Source organism: Phasianus colchicus, chromosome 6 (genome assembly GCF_987193195.1).
Source record: "Phasianus colchicus chromosome 6, bPhaCol1.hap1.1, whole genome shotgun sequence".
Lineage (NCBI taxonomy): Eukaryota > Metazoa > Chordata > Aves > Galliformes > Phasianidae > Phasianus > Phasianus colchicus.
In genome coordinates, this window is record NC_143441.1 from 24,415,569 (window position 1) to 24,432,878 (window position 17,310).

At 38.8% G+C, this 17,310-nt stretch overlaps 1 protein-coding gene across 21 annotated transcripts in view; it reads right to left on the reverse strand.

Annotated features, from left to right (window-relative positions):
- HDAC9 (histone deacetylase 9) overlaps window positions 1-17,310 on the reverse strand; it is a 442,393-nt gene that overhangs the window by 260,041 nt on the left and 165,042 nt on the right. For 3 of the 21 annotated variants that reach the window (XM_090142703.1, XM_031590072.2, XM_090142704.1), the window contains exon 1: window positions 10,283-11,131. The exons of 2 other annotated variants lie outside the window; for them this stretch is intronic. In XM_090142703.1, coding sequence (XP_089998829.1) covers window positions 10,283-10,388 — 106 coding nt within the window. In that variant the 5' untranslated portion in view covers window positions 10,389-11,131. Of the gene's footprint in view, window positions 1-10,282; window positions 11,142-17,310 lie in introns of those variants that run through there. 16 more of the 21 variants (XM_090142714.1, XM_031590066.2, XM_031590074.2 and 13 more) reach the window with 13 other exon arrangements.

Sequence of the window (17,310 nt, forward strand, 5' to 3'; positions counted from 1 at the left end):
GGATTAGAGAAAGAATGAAGCAGAAATTGAATCCAAGAGCCATGTAAGCTTTGCTGGAGCAAACTGTTTACATGGCACTGAACCGGCACTGATGTGGTTTGGGGTGCAGATAGCTACAGCTTCCATAACATCTCATTTTGCTGCAGGTTGCTGTAGCCAGCAAAGATATTTTCTTCTTGATTATGAGCAATGCACACTTGTCAGATTTTTTTCTTTTCATTCTAACACACGAAATTTGCGCAACGGATGAGAAGTACGGGCTGTTTCACAGGAACAGTATTAACTCAGTATTCTACTCAATGGTAAAGTGCTATGTAGTTAACCGGAGTTTTATAAGGTGTTAATTAGGCGTGAAACATTAGCCCTTGTCCTTTAAATGTTGAGAGAAGTTTCTCGTGGAAGTATGGCTGAAGTTCTGCTTCCTCCCTCCCTCCATGGCCTCTCCAACATCAAGGATAATCCACAGCAATACAGCAACGGTATTTCATAGAGGCAGTGACACACATTAGTCTTAGGAATCAGCTCCTGAAGTTCTTGGTGCCTTCAGAGTGAGGAAGAGCACTTGGCCTTAGACATGCATTCAAGCTCACCCCAACTAACCCATGAAACTCAACACATCCTAAAATTTTTGTCAAATTTTAATATACCTATAAGTCTAGAGATCCCAGAGTTGGAAAACGCAGTAGGATCAGTGATAAATCTATATATACATCTGACATAAATTTATATATTATCAGTGACAGGAGAGATGCATTCTCTCTTACATGAGATTTCAGAACTTTAGCTTAAGGGCATCTTTTTCTAAATATTTCCATTTCTGGCCATTTATTTTCTGAACAAAGTAGCTGTGCCAGTATTTATATCCTTACTCGTTCACAGCATCATTATTACTTAATTCATCTACATTAGCATTCCTTGTTTATTTCTTTGCCTTTAGCCCTTTGATGTTGCCATCTGTAATTTCTCTTCTTTCCCAAGTAAATTCTTCAGCTGCCCCATTATCCATATATTCACTGGAATGAGTGGGGAAAAAAAAAAAGAAAGAAAAGAAAAGAAAAAGAAAAGAAACACCAGAAAATATGCACAGAGCTGAAAAAGCTGCCAATCAGGGCAACAAGAAAAGGCAAAATAAGGACGGGGCAGGTGGCAGGGCAATGGTAATTCGTTGCAAAGCACAGATGAGATTGCTCTGCAGGTTCTGTAGGAAAACTCAGCTGTATTTGGGGGATAGGAGTTAGAGATGGTGGGATGTAGCTGTAACTGTAACTGTAACTGTAGCATGTGCATAAATAGACTGTGTCCCACACCTCTCCCTCTCCCAAACAATTTATTCATTCTCAGACAAAAAAAAAAAAAAAAAAAAAAAAAAAAAAAAAAAAAAAAAAAAAAAACCACAGAAAAACAGTCTTTAGGATGGTTTGGAAAATCCTAGTTTATTGTGTGCAAGATTAAAGCACTCCTACATTGTTTTTAATAGCTTTTGCTGTTTCTAAAGACAATGCTATATCTCTATGTCTTCTTTGTAGTGTTTTTTTTTTTTCTCTTTTCTTGACAGAAGCTTCTCTCATTTCTATCAAATGTGACTACTTTCTTAACTGCTTTCACCTACATTTTTCCTACTACTTTCATTGACAGAGCATGTGCTTCAGTCTTCCTCATTTCTACCTCCTACATGGTTCACTTGCATCTCTATTCTTTCTCCATCTTCCCTCATAAAGCATTTTAATATAGGAAGTGTCTGTATAATCTCTCACTATTCCTTCATTTATAACACTCTTTGATATTTCCACCAAATCACTTTACGTCATGCCAATCCTTCCCTCATATAACGTGAAGAAACATGGGTAAGACATCGTTTCCAATGGAAATCTTTCAATGATAATTGATAGTAGTATCAATTCTTCAAAGAAACAAAATAATAAAACTTCATTCTCCTGAATTAGGTCCTGCAGGAAAATCAGTAACAGCATAAAATAAAAGGATGGAAACTTCTTGACATGTGCGTGGGAATGAGCAGATCTGTCTTCTGAACCTGGAACACTGCTGAGCATATGCACAACATGGGCTGATGAGCATCTACTGGATTCCCAAGGTAAAATGCTCTCTTGAATTCAGGTCCCAACAGATTTCAGCAACTGCAGTGCAAGGATTTTTTGGATGAGAATTCTGATACATCTTTTAATAAATAACTTAATGTAAAAGCAGATATATTCATATAGACACGCTAATAATTTTCTTTTTGCTATTTCCTATTACTGTTATGTGCATCAAAATACTAATTTTGTCACTATTCATCTCAACATGAACCCCCCCCCCCAAAAAAAAAACAGGGGTTTTATTTCATATTTCTTGGTGCGATCATCATAAGGGAATTTTTTTCGCATTTTATAACTCCAAAATCAGAACCAAATAAGAATATAAAAAAATTTGAACAGTCCAGGGTTTTATCTCATTCATATCCATAGGAAAAAACATTACAAGGGTTGGGAAAAATACATGTTGTTCAGTAATCATGTCAATTTACAGATCAAACAAGTGGATGAACAGAACAAAGATTTCATGTTCTCCACAAGGTAGGGTGATGTGAACAGGTAAGTATAAAGCAATCCCTAGCACATCTTACTGCAGTTGCATAGGAGGAATAAACATCAGAAAGACTCCATAGGAGACTAAGCACTAGCAGTCTGTGTTCCCTATTTCTCTTCAAAATGTTACTCTGCAAAGCCAACACGGTTTTGGCCTTGGGCACCAAGACAGAAAAAGAAAATTTGGATTAAGAATGAAACAATGGGAGGAAATTATTAAATTAACATTAAGCTTTCTCTTTATTCCATTCCAGATTTCACAGAAATTGAATAGCTGTTATTCCTCCTTGTGGCACACATACCTTCAACCACAGGGATCACAAAAGAGAACAATCATCTCTGACTGTAAAAACATGATTTATAAAAATGGTATTTTAAAAGAATTCATTCCTTTCTCTCTCCTGTCTCTCTTTGATGATACTCAGTTTCATTACCAGAAGGAATGTGTTACCATTAGCACGGAGCATCCTGCATTTCAAGCACAGTCATCAACGAAGGGTTTAAATACTTAGAGCTCTTGTCATATTTGTACACTCCAGAAGCAGGAAGGAGTTTGCAACCACGAGACACAAAGCTAATAAAGCAGATGTGTTGGTTATGCTCAGGTTATGTAAAATGCCAGAGTACCTTTAAGTAATGTACAGAACTGCAAGTCTGACAAAACTAAAAGGAGCTGTTTATTATGCAACAGGAGAGTTAAACTAGCACTGTATCTTTCAACCACATAAAGGCTTCTACTGCCTTTGCATGCTTTTTTACAACAGAAACATTTTGAAGCAGATCCTGATCATATTCAGAATGTGCACAAAGAGAAATATGATACTTAGTTAGAGGAGAAAGGTGAAAAAGAAAAAATGGAGTTCATTAATCTATTAACATTTCACTGTTTTAGAAATGGCCAGCTTCAACTATACTCAAAGGCTGCACCAACATCTAGCTGACAATCTGCCACTTTCTTATTTGTCTTGCTTTTTATCAAACTGTTATTGAAAACTTGCTTCTAGTTACAGCCACTAAGATCCCAGAGAACTTCCTGAGGGGAGAATGTGCTTTACCCTGGTTTTGAATGACAACTCTGCTTTAGGATTAAGGTTTTCTAGCAGATATGTTTGTGAAGCAGCCATGAAGAATGGTTTGCTAAAAATGTGTCATTTTGCCAGAGCTTCCTGTTATGTCCGTGAAATGCATTTAGAAGGCTAATTAAGCAGCAGGCACTGCTTTTACATAACAAAATGAGAAGGGTCCATTTTGGAGGAGCTGTGTGCATATGTGACATGTTCACGCTGAACATGGAGCTTGACAGTGCCAGCCCCTAAAAATAGATCCTGGATATCCTTCTTCTCATCACCAGCCACAAGTCTGTCCCCTGCACGGCTGGGCAGCAATCCTGCCCCCTGCTACCTCCTCAGGGGACCAGAGCGCTACCCCAGGTATCTCTTTTTAGTAGAAGTAGAGGAGATAAAAAGGATGTTGGATCTGCTGCAAGCACACATTTGAAACAATATCCTTGCCCCTTTGCAGGCAGCTATCATGTTGTTTTGGCAGCAGGAAGGAATCTGTGGTTTTTCTTGAATGTTGCTCTTCTTTATTTAAACTACCAGAAATAAAGCAAAAATGACAGAATGCTCTGTCTATAAATAATCATTCCGGTGTACAGTTATATTAGGAGGTAACTCAGATGGCATGATAACGCCTAACAGGCTAATCTTAGACCTGTAATGCCATAAGATGAAAATAACTAGGCTAAGAATAACTGACCCAGAGGAGTCAGCCTGTGAAAGAAGATCCACAGAACGGGGCATTTCAGATTTTCATGCATTCAGCAACAGTATTTGCCAGCCAGTTTTCATAGAATAGTTTGGATTACACTCATCATATAAAAACAAAACAGTAGTTCAGAAAAGTTAAAATGCAATCACACTTGAAATCTTGTCCATCATCTACATCAAAACCTGAAATCACCGTGTATATATGCGTGTGTGCAAATATAAACAGAAGGAGTGATGAATGTTTGCAGACCAGCTAGCTAAGCATTCTGCTTTCTCCTAGCTCCTGCATCCTCTGCAAAGGCTGTGCAAAAGAAAGGGGCTGGGCAGTTGTTATAGAAATAAAAGTCTGATTATAGCTCTGGTAGTAGGAGCAGTTACAAATGTTCCTCAGATCCGATGCTAATTTTAATGAGGTGAATAACTTCTGTGCACAGTTTTACATGAGGAAAGACCAGCTGAAAATACATGCTTTTGAGCAAGGGGCTAAGCGGTATATGTAAGAAAGGTGAACAGTTAAAATAAACAGCTGAAGTAAAAAAAAAAAGTCTTTTATAAGTGATTTAGCTCAACACATCAGAGAGAGAGGAGCTGCTGTTCTAGTGCCAGTGCTAGCAAACCTTTGTATTACAGGCAATGTCTAATGATATCAGGAAAGAAGGCCAAAGAGGTTTTAAAAATAAAAACAATTTTACTTATTTTCCAGCTTTCATGGCTTGCTATTTTTTAAAATCATTTCATCATGTTCGAGTCCTTTTCCACAACTTATAAATATAACTTCTAATGCAAAATAAGATTGTCAGGTAACCATCACATGACTCCAGAAGCTGGGACATAACGGAGAAAAAAATTTTTTAAAAGGCAACATGACAGCATCAGAGGACATACAAAACTGGCAACATTGGCATGTATTCAGTGTCTTCCCAAATAACACGTGTAAGAAAAAACAGCTTAATTTCATCTGACCACATTTTTTGTTCAACTGAATTCATAATCAGTGTCTTGCCCAGCACATGTGATAGAGCAATGCCTTCAGCCAAAGTCAGTGAGACCATCACCACACAAGGTCTACACTGCTCTTCTCATAGCTTTGATTGTTAAGGTAAGCCATACTCTCCGATGACAAAGAATGCAAATACTTCAGCTCCTATAAAGAACTAGCCCTTTTTCTGCCTGGCTTTTGAGAGCTGAAAACAGCCTCTCCTGACTTCTTCCTGGAACTTCCCTGAATGGAGCTGTTTCACACCATTTTTTCATTACTCTAAAGAGAATCATGAAGTAAAACATCATCCTCTGTTATCCTTCATCACTTCAAAGAGTTATTGCCTGAGATAACATATGTAAGACATCTCTAAATATTTGTGCTCCCTGATTCAAAAATGCAAATATTCCAAGATTAACGATTTTCATATGCTTAAAAAAAAAAATCAAAAAAAAAATCAAAAACCAACCTTTAAATGAATTTATGTTTTGCAATCTCTCCACAAGATCAGTTGAGCAGGTGACAGTTTTGTTTGGTTAAAATAATATTCCCTGATGGCAATATAAATACACATGTACAAACACGCATGCGTGGTTATGCCATCACACCATAGATGCAACGCATGAGATAAATTTTGTACAACATGGCTTACTGAGGGAAGACAGCTAAAAAGGACCCGCCAACTCACATACAACATGATGCACACAAGCACCAATTCTGCCATTTATATTCAAGACACAGCTTGAATTTTCTGGTCAGTGCAGAGAATAAAATACCACAGCTACATTAACTTACTCCATTTGTGAAATCACAAGCATCTTGCAAGTGTGTAGCTTGACTGAGTCACAGAATGGCTAACGTTGGAAGGGACCCCAAGGATCATCAAGTTCCAATCCTTCTGCCGCAGGCAGGGCCATCAACCTCCAGGTCTGGTACTAGGCCAGGTTGCCCAGGGCCCCATCCATCCTGGTCCTGAGCACCTCCAGGGACAGTCAATCAAATTAATCACTCTGAATTGTTATATTCCCTTTAGAACCATTTTGTTCCAAAGATTTCTGAGTCTGACAGGTATTATTTTCCCCATTTCACAGAAGAGGAAGCTGACGTCAGCAGGATTATGTAACTCACTCAGGTCACCTGTCAGCTAAGTGACAAGCCAAGGCTTTAAGCTCAAGATCTCCTTGAACTCTTGATTTTTCAACACTGCTGCTTTGGGCAGGAGGCAGAGCATGTCTCACCCAATAAAAGTTGAGGTGGAATTTAGAAAGGCCAATGCAAGGGTACATGTCAAAATATGGTGAATGAAGCAACCATACCCTTTGGAAAAACATCATGGTATGTTTAATCACCAGAGGTTAATAATTCACCAGAGGTTGGCATTATTCCTTAAAGTCACAGATCTGCAGATGCCATGGCTGGGTAGGTCGTTTATTCTCCTTCATGCAAATGAAATATGCTTGATTAATGTAGTACTGCATTAGTAATTTATTTGTCGCATGTGAATGATTCCTGCCAAGGAATCATTCCTGCTGGACCAAAGGCTTTTTTTTCAAGGTGTTATAATTTATGAATCATACTGTGGTAGAATGGGAGACCTGAATGCTAAAACCTGTTATGGCACTGCACATATGGCAGTTGTGACTTTGGGGGTAAAATTAAAGAAATATCATAGATAAATAATACTATCTAAACAAAAAAGTTAGGCTCAAGTTGTTTTTTATTTGTTTTTGTTTTTGTTTTTGTAATCTTGAAACAAAAATAATTATGGTATCAAATAAGAATGCATAAGCATCATTTTCTCAAATAAAGATGCATGGCACATACTGCTGCATTTTAGAGCAACAGTACCATATGGGAGTATCTAGTTCAGTCTTCTCGAGATAGCTGAAACAGCTCTCTGCAGTAAGGTGTAGGTGTTTGCAAATTACACAGCTTCTTGAGTCAGTGCCTATCTAGATTGCTCCATTCATAATTAGACTTTTGATTGGTAACTATCCAGATAATCTCATTCATAGTATGATTTACAAGCAGGGATGGAGACAGACAGGCAAAGCAGTAATTGAGGGAATACCAGAAGAACTGCTTTCACATGACAGAAGCATTTGGTATGCCTGCTATTGTCAGAAATACCTTAGACGTTTTGGTTTGCAAATATGTTTTCAGTGGCCGCTGTAAAGGTCCTCTTTGGGGATAACTCCAGTCTATTTAAATTTAGAGTGGTATAACACATCCCCACTGCACCTGGGAACTAGCAAAGTTAAACACCCACTGACAGCATAAGTTGTGCTTATTCCAAGACTTAAGAATATTAAAGATGCATGTTGTAAATGTTCAGGTATCTGTTTGTTTTTTTTCCTGAAATACGCACAACCTTTTAATCTGTGCAATGCACGAAGTGAAGATAACTTTTAAGTAAGGAGTGAGTACTCTTAGCAAAATTCAGGTGACTGGTTTTAGTTACTACAAACACTAGACCACGTAGTCATGCTCTGGTTACTTCTTTCTCCCCTTTATGCATGCAGCATAGAGATAGTGCATAAAAAGTTATCAGGACTGATTCTGTAAGACTCTGATCTCAAAGGAACTGAAGGTAACTGACAGCAACACCAGACTTTGTGGTCTTGTGAGACATGAATTAAACTACAGACCATATACAATATCAACTACTTGTGGTCTCGCTGAGTATCTCAAAGGCCAACAGAAACACTGGAGAACATTTTGTGCTTTACAGAGTAAATATTTAAACATTTTTTACCTTGACGATTGTCTTAACTGTGTTTAAAAAAACAAAAAAACAAAAACACAACAAAACCACCTCTATTTTACCTGGTGCTACAGAGGAAATTATGTATGTTATAGAGGCCTAAGGTAATATCAGCTAAAAATCAAATGTTACAAGACATTCTTGTCTCCACCAAGGAAAAATTCAGAGCTATAAACTTACAGAAAATTACCTCCTTTTCTTGTGTTTGAAATGAGAAAATTGGTATTAGTTGAACAACATTACTTGGTGTTTACAAGTTAGCACAGTGAACTTAAAAAAATGATAGATTTTCATTTGCATACAGATAACTTCAACTTGAGACACTATTAAAAAAATAAATAAATAAATAAAAATAGAAGGGAAAGTGAAGCAGTTAGTCTTATCTGTCTGACCAGTATAAAAGCACTGGACACTTGCTGAGCTGTTCAGGAAAAGCAATCATTTTTGAACAGTAAGTCAACACAAAAGTTTGCAGAACTGCAACACTTTCAGAGAACATTCTGCTTTTTTTCCACTTTCTTAGCTAGAGCTTCACTGCCCATATTTATAAACAACTCTTTCACCTGATTCCTGTCCTTGACAAAGGAGCTGCAACTGGTGTTCAAAATGTATTTTAAGGAGATAAAGTAACAGTAAATTCTTTGAGAGATCCATAAAGAAACAAATCAACACAGTAGCTTTATAAAGGAAGAGAAAAATCCCTGATGTTAAACATCACAAGTTTGAAGTGCCCATTCCCTTTAGATATTCACAGTTAATTTAATGTGCACTTAATACCTCTTCAATTTATCACTGACTCTCAGTCTTTCATCTCCTTAGTTATTATGAGATTTTATGACTTTCTGTACTGAGTAACACTAATCATAAAGTTTAAAACATTAAAAACTTTCCTAACAAGAAAAATGTTGCCATTTGACACAATCATTCACAGCTTAATATATGAAACCATAAGCCTGCTCTTCAGTTATATTTAATAAAGAAACACCAGAAGTTTAAGTTCTCCTTCTGTAAAGCAGGAAAATAAACAGTTTTTTAGAAGAAGCAAGCAAACATGAACTCAACAGGTGTATCAAAACAGGGAATATCTGAAGAGATCTGTGATCTACACGTGTATTTGTGCTTACAAGGTGGGAAACACTGCAAATCTTGCTAAAAATAAAGATATGAAAAAGGGAAGAAAAAAGGAGAATAAACTAAGACTATCATACATGTAAACAATTCACATTACATTCTACTTGCAGGCTGTCTATAAAGCCAACTTTATGAAAAACAAAGTGAGAAACTTAGGATTGAAAAGATACAGAGCAGCTAATTCACAGTTTAATAGAGAAGAGTAAAAAGTAACCTGAAATTTTGATTTTTTTAGCCTCTCCAAAATGAAGCTTCATCTGAATGGCTACAATTATTATTGCTTAATTCATCATTAAGACATTACCCTCATGTCTCAAACACAGCTAACAGAGAAATCAGAAAAACCAAGGAGAGCTTCAAATACATGCAGAAATGTCCAGTGTTCCATAAGAGCAGCTTTGAAATACCTTCATTAAAAATACATCCAATTTACATTTCAGTGACTCATTACCTCTGACTATTGCCAGGTTCCAAAATATTTTCTAAAGTAGCAAGATAAGCCATGCATATTGAAGAGACTGTCTTGCTTCACAAGCATTCTTTTTAAAGTAACCTCACAATGAAAACAGAACAGGATTAATACGAAAATCTCTCTGCATGTAAACTCGAGAAAAGGAAACTCACAAGAAGACCAAATCCTGTTTACAAAAACACATAGGAAAAGAGCTGTGATGGGCTGTAATGGCAGCTTTCTGATACAGGCTGCTGCTCAAATTCTCTCTGTGAATAAGCTCATACCACAAGCCCGATTTTGCACTCACAAAACAAAATAAATGGAAAAAAAAAAAAAAAAGAAAATGCCAACTATGTTTCAGTTGTTAGCATTTTGCTCTTGCTGGAAAGCAGCAGGCTGAAGGAGACAAACTCCCCACAAAATGCCATAGTTAATATCTAACATACTGTGATAATAGAGAATTATTTAACAACTTACATAAAGCCCACAAAAATACATCAGTTCTTTAAAGGAGGGGTGTTTTCTTGCTGTGATGGGCTGTATTTTGTCGGTAAGTCACGGTGTAGGCAGGGAAGGCTGAGGTGCTGAGCTGTCTCTTACCTGAGCTGATCATACTGTGCATTCTTTGCTGAGCCAAGAGCTGTTCGCGTCCAGAAACCCCATCTGAGGAAAAACACGATTCACTCTCGTAAATTGTCTGCAGCATATTCCAAGCAGTCTGCACTTCAGCTACACGAGAGATTCATCACGGCACTTGCACAGGGGAGTCAGCCACGACCCTCTGCAGTCCTACCTCCTCCAGCCAGGCTCGTCAGACAGTACACTTCAGTAATTAGCAATGTCTAAGCATTTGTACAAGTATCTATCAGGAGAGAAAAGGCAAAATCCACTTTACACAGCAGTGAGAGGGCAAGAAGCGCCTGCTGGGCTGTGCACCTCAGAGTTTCACCAGTTGTGCTCTGGGAGCCAACAGCAGGTGGACGAAGAATCAAAGAAGTATCTCGGTGCTTTCTGGCAGCGTGTGTGGGGAAACACAGCTTCGCACTAAGCACAAGCACCCAACGGGAACCGATCCCCGGGGTCCGGCTGCGGTCCCCCCGCCGCGCTGCTGTCCCGCAGCCGTTCCCAGGTCCGGCTGCTGGAGTTGGCCTGGGCAGTGACAACTCATTTGCATTTGAATCAACAACAGCGTGGCCCAGAGGCGGCAGAAATAGAACAATGGCTGGCCTGAGCCAAAAATAGGTCAAGCGCAGCCGGGTGATTGGAGCCTGCATTAATGCATTTAAAAATACCACAGCAAACACAGCTGTCCAGTCGCTGTCTTTCAAACTGCAATCCTCCCTCGTCCTCGAGCGTAATTAACCCTTTCCTGCTGCCAAGCCTATTTCTGTGAGGAGGAGCGCGGGTGGGTGGGCGAGCAACAGGGCACAAGGGCTCCTCGCGCCCTGCCCTCCCCTCCCCCGGCAGCATTTGCTGAGAAGCAAGAAAAAAAAAAAAAATGTTTCTAAAATAGCACTGATGCTCTCGCTCGCACCGTGGTTTCTGCCGCGCCCACGCACAGCAGTCCCGGCACGGCTATTTCGGCAGCCCTTGTCCTGGGTGCTGGGACCGTGGCCTGCTGGGCTGGGCGAGCCAGGCAGGCTGGCTGGGGGCGAGCGGCAGGCGCAGGGCATGCAAAGGGGAGCCGGGTGGGTGCTCCCAGCTATAAGCGGCGTTTCCATATTTAGCACGCCTGGTATAATGCTTATAGTAAGGCACCAGTTGTGGCACAGCATATTCGACATGCCTGCCTACTATGCACCATTCTGTCGGCTTACTTAAAATGTGGACAGGGACTGAGCAGCTCCCGCTTATCTTTAGCAGCATTAGGCAATTTGTACATCTTTCTTCCTTTGATGAGGTGATGTAGTTTCAGAATGGCAGCGTTTGCAGATCAGACTAAAAACACCATGCTGCTTTATGTCTTGGCAGGCTTCTCACATGCTATATTAGTTTCATTTTTCTAAAGATATTTCAAAAGTTGCACGTCTTGTTTTCTGATTATTGCATCTATATGCAGATCAGCAAAGCTTCATTTCACTGTTACAAATGAAACTTGACCTGCTTTGCCATGCGGTGTTTACTACACAGGTCACCAGAGCCTGTCACTACCTACCTGCACTCTCCAAAATTCTGTGCCCCCTCCCCTGGGGAAGTGAGAATGGCAACAGGAACAGGATTACTCACTGGGATCAGGAAGTCAATGCAAAGGATGTCTCAGAGATTTCCAGAAATCCACCAAGTCCTGAACTACCTCAAGCACTTCTTGTTCTCAAAGACACAAGAGTGCTGTGTAACACTTGAAGCGCAGTTCTGCCTTTCAGCCAAGAATTGCCTGTCTGCTGCTTAACTCACACAAGAGATTGCAGCAAAGGGCAATATTTTTTTTTTTTCTTTACTTGCCACAGTTCTGCTTATCAAAGAAAAGATGCTCAATGACAAAGTACTGTGACACTGTTATAATATTTAGAGACTTTTACGGCACCTGGGAAGTCTATTGTTCCAATGTTCTCCCTTTTTTGCCACTGCTTTATTTCTCTGCATGCAAAATAATCAAGTCCTGCCAGAGGATAGGATCTGTACCTTGGACAAATGGAGAAAGACTGCAGCAGCTGACAATGGGATTTTCCCAACAGGATCCTCAAGTTATCACCTAGCACTGATCAATGTTCATCTCTCCTCATCTTTCCTCCTCATGCAGTTTACCACATCGTAAAGTGGAAGGGTGCTGTCATATGAAAGGCAAAGGGTACGAGAGTACGTCTGTGGATGCAGGAGGGCTCTGCATGCTCCATAAACCCTGCTCTGCAAAGGGGAAAGGACAAAGGTGGTAGCAGCAAGTAGGGTGTTACAATGCAAGCCAGTAGTTGCATAGCATGCATATCAGGTTATATTGACAGCTGGCAACTTGATATCACGAACATTTAAAGTAATACTCGTAACGCTCTCAGAGCCAGTGCTAGAAAGCTCACTTGGACTGAGACTACTCAGTAATCAACAACTCCAGTTCATTCCCAGGAAAGCTGTTCACTCTATTTCATCCATGGTGCTCCAGGGGTTCCAAATCCTGGTGCTGCCCCCCAAAGAGCTCCAGGACACCTGCTTAGATTCCTGCAATCTCATTCATGCTGGAGATGCTTCAGCCTCTAATCATGTTAGGAAAATGATAACCTGAACTGAGGGCTGAGAATGTAAATGTTCTTTTATCTCTTGAAAATAAGAATATCCAAATGTTTTATGCATAGGGCAGAAGATGTCTAATGAGTGCAAGGGGGAGGATCAACAGAAATAGAAACTTTATCTAACACAGAAAAAGCTTTTTATAGATGAAGGTAAACTGAAAAAAAAATGGAATTGCTTTATGCCCTTGAGCCAACCGGAACATGGCCCTATTTAGTGATTCAGTATCACAAAATAATCAAGTCTTGTATTACAGGGGAACACCACACAAGTAAAAAGCAAGCCATGACACAGAAAATTCTGGAGTGTGGTAGACTGGCGTTAGGTATCTATATGTGTTTCTAAATTCCTGTATATGTGGTTGTATTTATTTAGATAGCATTCACAGCTCTGACTGACTGACTTTAAATACTTCAGTGACTAAAAAAAAAGTAAACTATTTTCAAGAGTAGAAAATGTACATTCAGATATTTAGCTGCAAGAATTCTTAATTTTGGCATGCGTATTTTAAAATAACAGACATGACTTACACTGTTAGCTAATCCACAGACCACAATGAGTATTGTTTTATATTTGAGATTATAAATAAAAATTGTATCTAAAAATTTCCCTTAAGAAGTCAGTTACCTTAAAGGTGACATTTACAGTCTGAATACTGAAATGCTTCAATGTATTATGGGCCTACTTACAAAAATCTCTGGTACATGCTTGCTTTAAAACACTTGTGTAAATCCATCTTTTTTCAACAATTTAAGTACAAATTCTATGGATTGCCATAGAATTTAAACATGAAGCAAGCTTTTTGCTGAGTCAGCTCAGTCAGCAACTGTATGATTGCATGGCTTTAAATAGCTCCTTTAGAGTCGCACAGGAGAAGGAAAAAGGGTTTGTGCCTGGACAAAACTCATTTTTTTATTTTTGAAGCTATGCTTGTTATAAGGTAAAGTTCATACAGGAACACAAAGGATTTATCATTATTATTTTTTTTTTTTTTCAAATGCACTTCCTAAACTTGGAGGACTTTAATGACACTAAAGGGAAGAGTAAACTGTTAATGTGATTGCACTGCTGAGGTGACTCTAAATGTAATCAGCACCTTTATGGAAAATGTAAGGCACGTTAGTAGCACTGAGATCTCATTACAGGGGGTTCACAATATCTCTCTCTTGTTTTCCTTCTGAGTTGTTAAAAATAAATAAATGTAAGGAAATTATACTGGGAAACAGCATTACTGCAACATTAAGACTGAGAAATTAAGTGCTCAAATTAGAAGGAGCTAGGATTTCTATTCCATTATTAACTCGGCACCATTATAATTAAGCAGCACTTTTCTGCTCCTACTTTCCTTGTTAAGTACAAACAATACATTACTTTTTGTTTTTAGCATACCTCATTTATCACTCACATTCTTCTGAAGCACAGCCTTCATTAATATTCTTACTACAGTTTCAGCTTTGGCAGTTTTCTTATTTATAAAGGAATTCTTACATTTATTCTTCTGCTGGGTTGCTTCATTGTAGCATATAATTATTACATACAAAATTAAGTAGAGAAATGCTATCTATTTTTAATCACATACTTAAGTTGGAATATTGCAACTCTTAGGGATGTCCCATACAGTTGTCCTTCAGTCCCTTTTTCATTAGGCAAATATTCAAGGAAAAAGCATCAAGTAATACCATGCACCGATATAAAACAATGCACAACCAAGTGCTAACTAAATTAAGCTTGTATGGGTAATATTAAGTCTTGCCTGCTTCAGTACTGAAATTTTGATTTCCAATCCCTGCAACCAAAACAGTTCCTAACTATTATTTGTATATCTAATTATCAGGAAGCAGATAGCAGAAGCAGATGGTTTGGGAGCGGAAAGAAACCAGTGGAGCTGTTCAAGCACCCTGTTTTAACTCCTGCCTGGAAATAAAGGACCACATTCTGAGCCCTACGAGAGTAAAGATGAATCATTCAATCCACATGGTCTGGTTGGAAAGCTGCAATGCAAGGATGTCTACAGTGAGTTTTCTATATAGCAAGTCTTTGGTGTTGCCTGTGCAGGAACGCACGTCGCTTTTTCTTCACAGAGCCCTGAATACACGTGAGGAGCATTTTTCAGCTGAGGAGAAAACGGTGGTTCTAAGCACCTTAAGCTCAATTCAAGCTTCAAAGGAATTTCCTGGGACAAAGAAAGGCATATCTGTAGCTTCAGGAGATTTTGTGGCAAACAGTGAGAGAATAAAACTTCATAAAGTTTTGAGAATAAGAAATGCTGCCCTAGGTAAATGCATGGGTGCCTGCCGTCTCTCCTTGCGACAATAGAGAGCCGCTCAGCTTTCACATGTAAATGAGCTAAGGGCTTTTGGAACTAGCTCTCCTTTCTGCTGATTACCTGTCACTTTTTCTCCTCTTAAAATATGCCTTTCCATTCACATAAATAAGTCTACTGAAAATTAAGTCCTAGATTCAGAACAAGACCTCAAGCAACATGTGCTTGATTATAAGCACAAGGCTAAAGTTGAGCACAAGCTTAAGTGCTTCATAAATTCAAGCGTACTCTCTTGAATCACAAAGCTCAAATAATTAAAAAAAAACACAGAGATAAAAATAAATGATATTTAAGATAGGAAATACATACATAATTCAGTTATTCTACTAGCACTGTTATTTGTTAGAATAAAAACCTAAAATTTTTGTGGCAAAACTAAGGTAAGTTGTGTACAAACAATACAAACCACACAGCCAAAAGCAACGCCAAGCATTGATAAATAAATCCTTCAGACCAGAAAAGCACTGTGTCTCTTTTATGCCACAAATGAGGCAAGCAGAGATATATATAATATGATATTTACCAGGTTTGCTATGTTTATGCCCAGCTTTCTTAGGCACATGTATGTGCTGAGTCTGACATGTAGCTGCTCTGGACACACACTTGAATAGACATACATAAAGCAGCCCTGGAGCACCGAACCTGTGCACATTCAGTGTACTTCACGCATTTCAAGCTTGTTGCACATATACAGAGCAAATGATCTGTGCCTACACTGAGCATTTTGTACAGGTCAGTTCAACAGAAGTGAGCACTGAGAATTATTTCTGAAGAAAAAACTGAAGTTCTTACTGTTCAAGAACCAGGATGAACAATATCATCATAATACCTGCATGAGTTTAAGTGCTTTTTTGGTTTTAAGCCAAGAAATGTAGGCCATGATTGCCATTTGGAGAACTGCACTGTGAAAACCAGTGACTATGGCAAAGGACATAGAGCAGCAGACAGCCAACTGAATATGACAACCTAGGATTACACTGTGATCAAAAAGGCTAATAAAATAATTGGATATATAAACTCACTCTAATTTCTTGCAGTACGGATAGTGAAAAGAAGAGTACTGATAAACTGAGGATGGATAGATTTGCAACAAGAATGATATTTATAAAATGATTAGAAAACCGAAACTCTAAGACCTAGGATACTATGTTCATTTGGGTAATCAAATGTTCTTTATTTTAAGAACCATTTTATTTTTTAGGAAAAATCCAGGCTAGAAGTGGACACTCATTTTAAAAATGTTTTAAAAGCACAGCCAAACACATACATGAATTCTATAGTGGCTGTGACTCTGGAAAGAAACTTCTAACACTTCTATAAAGCAAACAGATCAGAGCTGGTGATCACGGGGGTGCCTACTTTGAATTAGTACAAATTATTGCTTAAGTGATAGGATTTATAAGAAGTAAACAGAGTAATTTAACAACCCAACAAACTGCTTGCTTGGTTTTGGTATTCAAAGTTTTAAGTCAAATAAAGAGATCTCAAGATAAGGATATTTTCATACTCAGGCTAGGATTTGCTGAGAGCAGAGGAGCGAGGTGGCTGTTACATAACATGCTTCCACAACACCATCAAGCTTCCTACATAGATTGAGACAGCAAACCAAAATTTAACTGATAAATTTTGAACTATGTCAGTGAGTTTTTGTTAAATATCAAACAATTTGTATAGTTAGGGAACTGTAACTGCAACTGCAACTGCAAACCATCAGAATCTTAGCCAAGAAAACAGTATTGTAAATAAAGCACCAAAAGGCCTCTCTCTGTGGGACAAGGGATTTAGCCAAGATGTCAGGCTGCTCAGATCTCCTTCCTGTCCCAGCTAACCCAGCCTTCACCTCGAAGCCCTGATGCACATGGAGGTGATGCAGTGTTACATGCACAAGCATGCCTGTGAGAGCCATAACAAACTGACTGCTACTCTGCTAGGAAAAGGTCATGTCTCACGCTGGTCAATAATGCTGTTATGAAACCACATGCAGCTCTTCTGGTTAGTCAGATCAGGACAAAGCTAAGCCCTCTCCTGCTTTTGACAGATCTTTCAATGATCCCAGATCCAGTTTTGGTCTAACTTTCTTCCTCAT